This window comes from Parasteatoda tepidariorum, chromosome 4 (genome assembly GCF_982258835.1).
Source record: "Parasteatoda tepidariorum strain Cologne lab strain chromosome 4, Ptep-v5.0, whole genome shotgun sequence".
NCBI lineage: Eukaryota > Metazoa > Arthropoda > Arachnida > Araneae > Theridiidae > Parasteatoda > Parasteatoda tepidariorum.
In genome coordinates this window covers 79,483,291-79,494,460 of record NC_141758.1, presented here as the reverse complement: position 1 = coordinate 79,494,460, position 11,170 = coordinate 79,483,291, and the positions used below count along the sequence as shown (strand labels likewise).

General features: G+C 27.1%; 1 protein-coding gene across 1 annotated transcript; it reads left to right on the top strand.

Moving 5' to 3' along the window:
- The first annotated feature begins 513 nt into the window (after positions 1 to 513).
- Positions 514 to 9,928, top strand: LOC139425920 (uncharacterized). Its single transcript, XM_087162222.1, has 2 exons — positions 514 to 7,711; positions 9,220 to 9,928. The coding sequence occupies exons 1-2, from the start codon at positions 7,529 to 7,531 to the stop codon at positions 9,592 to 9,594; spliced, it is 558 nt and encodes a 185-aa protein (XP_087018348.1). The 5' UTR covers positions 514 to 7,528; the 3' UTR covers positions 9,595 to 9,928.
- The last annotated feature ends 1,242 nt before the right edge of the window (positions 9,929 to 11,170 follow it).

Genomic DNA, 11,170 nt, shown 5'->3' with positions numbered 1-11,170 from the left:
ACATTCCATTCCCTCATAAGATATTATTGTATAAAGATATGAAATTTTATCACATTAAATTGAAGGTGCTGTTAAAAATAGCTTTAGGAAACCAACCGTTTTTATTTCAAGGACTTATCTTCTACTCTTTTCTCAGAAAATAAATTTCTATTGTGCAGTTTTTTATCTTTTTTAAAAAAATACTAAATGAAATACTTTTTTATAGTATTATTATTAGTATTTTTCTTATTTTCAGATTGCTTGTAAAGACCAAATGTGTGATAGATTTTTCTAATAAAACTAACATATGTCTTATTTAATAAAAAGTTTAAAGAAATATTGCCAGTAAATGACAGCTAATCATAAATATGTTCATTATGATCTGTTTAGAAGTGATTAAATATTTATTACATTCTGTAAGACATAACTTAAAAGAGATTATATCAATACAAATTCAAAATGCAGTTTAGGTAGACTGAGTCGCAAAAATCCTTCACCTATAAGAATAATCTGTTATTTTATGAAAGTTATTTTATTGTAATAAAATAATTTTGTGTTATAGGAACCTCTAACTTTTCCCAAAATGAACAAGGCTTATATGTTTGTACATTCTGCACATATTCTACACCTGTAAGAAGAAACTTTAGAAATCACATTAATGTACATACTAAAGAACGCTTGTATACATGTGGAGTATGCCAAAAATCTTTCACGGATAATAGTAATTTGAAACAGCACTTCAGAATACACACCGGAGAGAAACCTTATAAATGTGAAGTCTGCAACAAGGCGTTTAATCAGTCATCCAACTTGCGCATTCATAAGATGGTGGTCCATAGATGAGCCTGAAAAGCCTCTTCCTGGTCTTTGCCGACATGTTGTAAATAATTTATTTATTTTCTTTATCTTGCATGCTTTCGTTACGAAAAAACAATAATCGAAGTGGCATAATTCTAAGATAATTGTTATGTGTCAATGAAACGTAAAATACAAACTGATTGTAACAGGACATTTAATTATCAACCTATTTATCTTCTCATGTCTTTTTAGCTCAATTTTCACATCTTGATATGGAATGCTTACTTAATGTAACTTATACAAAATAGCTATAAGGAAACCAACCCTTGAATGGAATAATTTCATTTTTTTATAAACTAGATTTTATATTATTGTATTTTACATGTTATATATATGTATTTAAAGAAATATCCTTATGCTTTTTTCTATGATTGCAGAGGTTTATTTAGAAATAAATTAAGCTATAGAGTATTGATTTGTTTAAAAAAAATGCAGCTTTTTATTTTACATTAACCATTGAATAATCTGAAAAAGAAATTTTAAATTACTATTGAAAAAAACTTTCACTGTTGGTAGAATATGGTTTATATAATGAAAATGTATGACTAATAGAATCTAAAAAGTAAAAAAGAATTTTCAATAACGTCAATTGATGACAAAATTACGTCATGTTACACAAGGTATCTGAAATAACATGTGGTAACAAAAATGCCCCCCGAAAAACTGTTATTTTTTTCTATATTTACATATAAAAATCTTTTTTTGTGTTTCTTTTAAAAAATGAATAGTCAATTGTTACAAATTCCAATTGCTACCGCTTCAGCACAATGGCTATTGTTCTGTTGTCTTGAAGGATATCAGAAAAATTTTAGTGTGTAAGTAATTCATAGAAAATGCTGATTCTATATTTTTTACAGTGATTTCTTTTTTGGTTTAATATTTGAAATTATGCCTTTTTATTTGCTACCTTCTTAGTAACAATAATTATTGTTCTAGTGTTATGCATTGTATCGGATAAATTTTTGCATCTAAAATTGCAATGAATTTATAAATAATACTAAACGTTTTTCTTATGAATACTTATATATTTTTTTTATTGATTTCTGATGAACAGAAAATGTTTGAGTAATTGGATTTTACTTTTAGAAAAACTAAAAATATGAGCAAAATACAGTCAGCTTCTTTATTGTGAGTTATGAGATATCAACTATAATAAAGAAATTTTTATTAAGTGGTTTGATGTTTATAAACTATCAATAGTAAGAGCAGTGATTTCGCTTACATGCTATAGCGGGTCAAATGCGCCAAAAATCATGGAAATGATGCATAAAATAATTTATTACGCATCCCCTAGGATGTGTAATTCCCTAACACAGAATAAAAAGTATGCTAGCCGACTTCAAAAACCAAGATTTAAATATATATTTAAATATTTCTTTTACACTGTTATTAATAGCTAAAGGAAAAAATTAAAATAATTCTGAGTATCAAATTACATGGTTATTTTTCCCAAATGTAGATGTTTGATCAGTCCTGTTTGAAAGCCTTCATAATTCAAATATATCTCTTCATGATTTGATATTTTTAATATTTTTTTTGTTGCTTATCAATAGATAAAATAATATTATAAATATGAATTGTACTGTGCGCCAAAACAAGGACCACCCTGAATAACTTTTGATCGAATGATCAGATCTTCACGCTCTAAGACCCATTCTTAATGGTTCGAGGGGGTGCCTTAAATAGGCTAATTAATTAGTGCAGGCGATATTTTAAGTTTTAAAATCAGACACAAAAATGTACTTTCTCTGGACAAACATACCTTTTCAACTGATTCAGATTTTTGGCTGCTAAAATGTAGGGGGTAGCCTCTAATCTCAGAAATATGGTCCCCATAATTTGGTCAGGAAAGCGAAATTTGAACCCCTTTATGTTAATTTTAATTTTTTACGTATTTTGCCACATCTCCAGAACTTTTGAAGCGAATTGAAAAAATTTTGCACACAATTATTCATTTGTTTGTCCAAAGACAATTCCATGCAAAAAAAAAATTTAAATATTTATTCTTTATTATTTTATTTAATAAAATTCAGAAAAAAAAATTTTGAATTTTAAGGTCTACTGTTTTTTATAGCATTTTAAAGTATCTAATTTTACGTGGCAAAATGCAAAATTTTATCAAAATCAGTTGACTAGTTCCTGAAAAATTAGATTTTAGGTATATGGCTTTTCTAGAATTCAATTTCTCAGGAACTATTCAACCAATTTTGCTCAAATTTTGCATTTTGCCATGCAAAATTAGATACTCTAGAATGATGTAAAAAATTTTAAACCTTTTCAAAAAATTTACGATTATTATAAATTAAAATAAGAGAAAATAATAAACATTTATTGAAATTATTTTTTCGCATCTTTAGACAAACAAATTTTATAGTTGTGTTCAAATATTTTTCAGTTTGTTCCAAAAGTTCTGGCGAAATAAGCAAAAAGTAAAATTAAGATTAGGAGCCTGAACTTTGGACTGCTATCTTGGCCAAATTGTTGGGAATTTATTTCCCAGATTGCAGCTACTCTCTACATTTTGGAGGTACAGTATCATAATCCATCGAAAAAAAGGTATGTTTATTCAGAGAAAATATGTTTCTCTGTCTGTTTTCGTAAGTTAAAATATTGTTTGCATTAATTAATTCGAAGTCACTCACTTGAGCCATGAAGATTGAGTCATAGAACGTGAAAATATAATCATAAGATCCAAAGTTATTCTTGGTGGTAAATTTTTATTTTATTTGACGCTCTGTACATGTGGATCCACCCCCAACTTTCACTGCTTTTTACTACTCAAAAAGTCAATATATCAAAACATAGATACATAATTGTCCTCATATATAAATGAGATCACTTATTTTTATATGTTATTGATTTGTTTTGAGTTAAAAGATTAACTAAAAATAATTCACTAACATATAAAAATTAATGATGCAAAGTTATTTTTCCAAATTATTGTACTTCTAGGGAGCTGTCGATAATTGTTACATATATTTCGATATTTTTGCTCCATTTTTCTTTACCACAAAGCTTTAAACTTCATCATAACTCTGCTCCTCTTATTACTTGTACTCAGTATTGCATAAACATAGATCTAAAAGAGAAAACAAAACGCTTTATTATGAATCATATTTCAAATTTTATTTTTAATTGTGTGTTTACATTCAGAGCATACTAATAAACAATAATTATGTGCACTTGTTTTGTTTGAAATAAGTTTTAGAATTGCAGGAAAGGCATATTTTACTTACAACTGTAATATAAAAAAATTTAATCTGCTGATTTTAAATGTTTTTTTTTAGCCGAAATGTAGAATGTCACATTTTTTACTACTTCTACCCTTTGTCACCAATTCTCAACCTATTTTGTTGAACTATGACATCCTTTGTAAATTTGCATAAGAAAATTGCAATTCTTCGTTGCACCTTATTCCTATTTTCTATCTGTGGTACACAATTAAAGATAATAAAATTATTTTGTAAGTAAGAACAATATTGGCATAATGAATATAAAATGTATTTAAAATTTTTGCAATCAATGTATAGCTAATTAATAATGGGAAATATTGATGAGTAAAGATATGAAAAAAAACTACATTTCTTATACTCTTAAAAAGATACATCTTTAGAAGATAGGTGTCTTTTTAAGGTGCTGCTGCTCATAGCTGACTACTTAAAATCTCAAAATAGGGCAGAATATAGACACCCACATTTTTGAATTAAAAAATTTTTTTGTAACAGCAATTTCTTGAAAATATAGTTCATATATATGAAGTCACTAAGTGATTGAAAAATTCATATCATTTACTATTACAATGAAAAACTAATTTTTTGAAAATATCAAAAATTTAGAACTTGGTCACTTTGTGGGACTCATGATACACACTTTAGAACTCCTAAATAAAATTTCAGATTTAGTATTCAGATAAAATTTCAGATCAGTATTATTTAAAATAAGAATACTGATTTTTTCACCAAGATATTTTCTTGAATTTGGCCATTTTGGTTTATTCTCTATGTTTTGGTTTGTTGAATAAGATTTTTATATGGCTAAATTTTTTTATTTAGTTAAAATAGCGTACAACAGCAGCATCCACTATGACAAATTTGATATCCATCAGGGAGCTCTAACTCATTGCAACATCCACTATGACTAACTTGATATCGATCAGTGAGCCCTGACTCATTGCATATGGCAAACTTGATATCCATCAGTGCACCCTGATTCATTGCATATGGCAAATATGATATTCAGTGAACTCTGATTCATTGCAACATTCACTATGGCTAACTTGATTTCCATCATTGAGCTCTAACTCATTACAACAACTATGGCAAACTTGATATCCATCAGCAACCCTTGTCTCATTTCCAGTGTGTTGCTTTTTGTAATAAAATTTTTAAAAATTTAAAAAAAAAAAAAAATTGGCATTCTATTATAATATACAAGAAATTCACAGTCCTGTTAGATCAAGTTTATTTTTGAAAAATTGCATTGTGATTCACTTTTATTTGTCTAAGTGAGCCAAGTCATTATTATTTTGATCACCAAGTTTTATACTGTCAGGGGAATAGCTTAATAGTGACATACAGGGTTGCGCCCACTGCAAGATTAGTACCTTATGTAGCATGCCAAAAAGTTGAAACTTGTTTATATGTTATAAAATTACTATTGGGGCACTAGCCACCTCAAAATTAGTTTGCTTGCATTATATTGTGTGGAAAAATGAATTAATTAAAAAAATATATAACATTCCTATACTCTCTTCAGTGAGAACTATTTGTGAAAGTAAATAAAGCTAGTGTACACTTGGCTGATTTCACCCCAAATTTATGATATGCAACGCTAATCTGACCAATGGTATATAAGAAAAGCACCACCAATTCAGTGAGTAAACAGGCAGAAGTAGGTAATGTTGGCGTTGAGCAACAAACCATTATGTTTACTTACCCTATCAGTTCTGGCTGAAATAGCAATGATAAACCATAAACTTGACCGATGCATACTTTGAAGTAAAAATCTGTTTTTTAAATAATAAACTTTTATTCCCTACGTATGTACTAATGTACATTTTCTGTTATTTTATTTATTTTTAAATAGGAACACTTGGATGAAAGTAAGGAGAAAATGGACGGTTTTGAGTTATTCTATTTCGAAAATATTATTCAGTTTTGTCTGAAATTATTCTTGCATCTTCAAATTATGTAATTTGTTTAATTTAAACTATAAAAAATATTACGTTAGTTTATAATGTACTTAAATTTGTTCTTAATAGTAACAACATTACTTTAAAATTAAGTATTGTAAATTTTGAAGGATTTTCGTACTTCAGGTAAAGGCACGTTCCATGACCTCAGCCTTCCCGAGTAATCTTACTTTGTTTTGGTTTTGCATCAGAATCTGATTATACCAATAAGCAATACATTAATTCCTGAGGAGCAATGTAACTTACTTATGTGTTGTTAGATATTTCCTGTATTTTTTGCCCATTGTCACAAGTAAAATTAAAAGATTATTGTTACAAACTTATAAAGTCATTTGTCTTAATATAAATATTTCTATTTGTTTCACCTCGTAGTTTTAAGTGTTAAAATGTTACTGCAACAATATAAATTAATTTGTTTTAATTCTTTTCCATTTTTTTCTTTTTCATAGGATTACCTGGTAATGTCAAAAAAGGAGGCTTGCTTTTATGTACATACTGTACTTATTCGACACGTGTAAAGAAACACTTAAAAAGTCACATAAATGTGCACACCAAAGAGCGGCTGTATATGTGTGACATGTGTCATAAATCATTCACTCATGAAGGAAATCTGAAACAACATTACAGAATTCATACAGGAGAGAAACCTTATAAATGTTTAATCTGCAACAAGGCATTTAATCAGACGTCCATCTTGCGACGTCATATGATGATCCATAAATGAACTTGATGAATCTTTGTCATTCACATTACAAATGTGTTCTTAAATGTGTCTCCTACCTTCATGTTATGTGTTCATATTTAAATTTTAAAAATAAAAACATTTATGTAGGCCTTAAATTTTTTCTAGTTTCATAAAATAAAATAAAAATTCATAATATACCAACATTTGCTGTTAGTCATGTTCCTTGACCCTAGTCTGCCTGTGTGATCTTATGGTTACCTTCTTATGGTTTTGTATCAGATTTGAATTAAAACACTAATTAATTCATTACTCTAAGCATGTAGTGCTATTTGTGTTTAGTGCTGTATAGCCACTTCTGGCTTTTATAGCAATAAATTCAACATTTAATCATTAAGAGCAACGTACATTACTGATCTGTTAATGGGAGTTCCCTGATTTTTAAACCCATCGTCGCAAGTAAAATAAAAAATAATTGTTACAAATTTATAAAATTCTTTATCTTAAATATCTCCATATGTTACACATTGTAGTCCAATATGTAATTTAAGATGTAGCAATAAAAAGAAATTTATTTTTTCAAGTAAAATAAAAGATAATTGTTACAAATTTATAAAATTCTTTGTCTTAAATATCTCCATATGTTACACATTGTAGTCTAATATGTAATTTAAGATGTAGCAATAAAAAGAAATTTATTTTAATTGTTTTCAAATTTTCTTTTCATAGGATTCCCTGATAGTTTCACGAAAGGTTGTTTGCTTTTTTGTCCATACTGTACATATTCGACACATCTAAAAAGAAACTTAAGAACTCATATGAATTTGCATACTAGAGAAAAATTATACACATGTGAAACATGCAAAAAGTCTTTCAACCAAAGCTGTCACCTGAGAAGACATTCTAGAATACATACTGGAGAGAGGCCTTACAAATGTTTCGTTTGCAACAAGACATTCAATCAGTCTTCTATCTTGCAGCGTCATATTATAATACATAAATGATCGTGATAAAACATTGTTATTGACATTACAACTATGTCTGATGCCTTCATAATTATATGTTCTCATATTTAGTTTTAAAAGTGCAATAAAAGTATATTTATGTTACTCTTTTATGTTTATAGTTTCATACAACTTTTTCGTTTATAACATAGTAACATTTTCTTTTGATCTAAAATTTAGTATTTAGCAATTTACACTTAACAATCAAATATGTACCTTCACTTTACTTATTTCAGATAAAGAAAAGATGAGTATTTTAATGATCTATCTCAGTTCTTAAAACCCTTTCATTTTATTATCTTAAGTATGTAGTGCTATTTGTGTTTATTGCAATATATCTGTTTCTGGCTCTTATACCTCTAAATTCCACAATTGAATACAACTTACTTCTGAAAATTGAAAAGCTGTGTATTTTAGAGATCTGTTATTAAATATTAAAAATTACCTAAATTTTAATTCATTTGCTTAAGGATAATTACAATAAACAAACTAATAAAGCTCTTTATTTAGAATGAACACTATATTCTTATGTTAAACATTGCAGTTAAAATTGTTTTTTTTTTTTTATAGCAATATAAAATAACTTTTCCGAATTTTCTTTTATTGATTTTTCTGCCCATTTTGAAAAAAGAGATTTGTTGATTCTGTACATGTTTTACACCTTTGAAATGAAATTTAATGGCAACATGTATGGCTTATGTCAAAAATCATTCCCTCATAAAAGTATTTTGAAATCAAGAATACATACAGGCAAGAAACTTTCTAAATGTAACATCTGCTACAAGTCTCCCCTCTTGTGTTGATTAATAATAATTTATAAATGAGCCTGGCAAAATATCTTCATGGGTATATCAATGTGTTTTAAATGGATTTTTTCCATTAATATTAATTTTGCAGGTTTTCATTGTTTAAAAGCATTGAAATTTCCTTATAAATTAAAATAATTGTTATTTATTAAATTCCATTCCCTCATAGGATATTATTGTATAAAGATATGGGATATTATCATATTAAGGTGCTGTTGAAAATGGCTTTGGAAAACCATTAAGTGAAATAATTCCATTTTTACATAACCTGCATTATATAGTATTGGCATGTTAGCCACCTTATTTTATTTCAAGCATTTATCTCTGTTTTCTCAGAAAATAAATTCTATTGCCCAGTTTTTTTTATTATTATTATTATTAAAAATACTAATAGAAGTACTTTTTTATTGTATCATTTATAGTATTTTTCTCATTTTCTGATTGATTGTAAAAACCAAATGTGTGATTTATATTTATACTTTTTAATACTTATATAAAAAGAAATTTTATAATAAATCTTACATACGTTTTATTTAATAAAAAAGATTAAAAGAAATATTGTCAGTCAACGTCAACTAATCATAACTAAGTTCATTATGATCTATTTAGAAATGATTAACTATTTATTGCATTTTCTAGGACTTAACTCGAAAGAGATGATATCAATACAAATTCAAAATGTAGTTTACGTAAACTTAGTCACAAAAATTTTTCACTTATAAGAATAATCTGTTTTTAAGTTATTTTATTGTACTAAAAAAATTTTGTGTTGCAGGAACTTCTAACTTTTACCCAAATGAACAAGGCTTATATGTTTGTACATTCTGCACATATTCTACACCTGTAAAAAGAAACTTAAGAAATCACATTAATGTGCATACTAAAGAACGCTTGTATACATGTGGAGTATGCCAAAAAACTTTCAACCAAAAATGCAATTTGAAGATGCATTACAGAATACATACAGGAGAAAAACCTTATAAATGTGACATCTGCAACAAAGCATTTAATCAGTCATCCACCCTGCGTTCTCATAAGTTAATTCATCTTAAGAAAAATCAATTCATGCTTTAAAAAGAATCTTTCCGACATAAAATGTGTTTAAAATGCTGAGTTAATATTTACTCTTTATTTTATACATATTATAATATTCTGAAAATGATATTATTGTTTTATTTGTGTTCAAATTATTCATTTATTTTCAATCAATTATGTGTGATTGTTTTATTTACCTTCAACTTATTTTGAGTGATTGTTATATTCATGATCTTAGATACTTTAAGTAAGGCATTTGCTTAATTTAATTTCAATTCAGCTTTAATTAAGAGATATTGTATTAGAAACAATAAATTTTGTATTTCTTTTACTATGTGTAAATAAACTACTATCTTTGAACAGGTGAATTAAATGGTGCATTGTTTATTCAATTAGGAGGACACCACACAATTGGAGATCTTTGCAATTTCTCTTTCACCTTCATTACTAATTTAAAAGAAAGAGAAGATGAGTTCAGGCAAACCTAGAGTAAGCCATGAATTTGCTAAAAAAAAGAGACAGACTTCTAAACATCAAAATGCAAGCGAGCTATTGGAAGCGAACTTCACTGCCTAATTCTAAATTATCTTCTCAAAATTTATTTTCATTTCAATATTTTAAAAATTTCTTTTCAGTATTTGAAACTTAAGCTTATCTTAATTTACTTTTTCTATACTTTAAAATTTGTGTTGGAGGTGAAACAGAATTTGCAATGTGAAGTTTCTCCCATGGTATGGCATCCTCTTAAGTAGCATGCTCAAAATTGTTTGTTTTGTACATCACATAAATTACTTGGAATTGGCGACGTAAAGTTTCTCCTGTGATATGGCATCCTCTTAAGTGGCATGCTCAAATTTTTTGTTTTCTATGTCACATAAATAACTTGGAATTGGCCGTCTTTGATGATTATTATGAAATAATTTGATGGATGATAAATCTGAAACGGCTATTAATTTTTCAAATTATGTAAATAATTGTATTAAATGAAATTGTAATTTATAATTAATACTGAACTTGTATATATAATTAATTCATTCATTAAATCATTCATATCAGGGATCTGTTCAGGCCAAATTTACTCCCATGTAGCAGTACCTTCAAAAATTCAACTTAAGGAAAAATGGTAGCTTCACAAAATATTTTTTCTTAAAATGTTGTTTTTGTATCCTGTAAGAAAACGATAAATCCTTATTTTTAGCGTATGTTTGTGTTGATTCTTTAATATAATTTTTGATTTTCTCAAATTATGTCTTAATTTTCACAAAATAGGTGCCTCCCTGAAAAACCTATACAGACCCCTGTATATGTAATTCATTAAACTCATCATTACATGTAAATTAACAACTTTATTTGGCTATGCTTTAATTAAAGAGCTGAGCGAATGAAGGTTCTTAGTAAGATTTTAATGAATTAAATGAAGAAAAGTAATGAGAAATGAATGATAATTACATTAACTAATAGTTTATTATTAATTAATTATCAAAACTAATTAAAAAATTATAAAAGAATAAGACTAAATGTGAATTGAAGTATGTGAAACTTACAAATTATCGACTTTCATTAGCTTTATGTTTAATATTTTACTATTGAAATATTATATTTTAACTTTACCAAT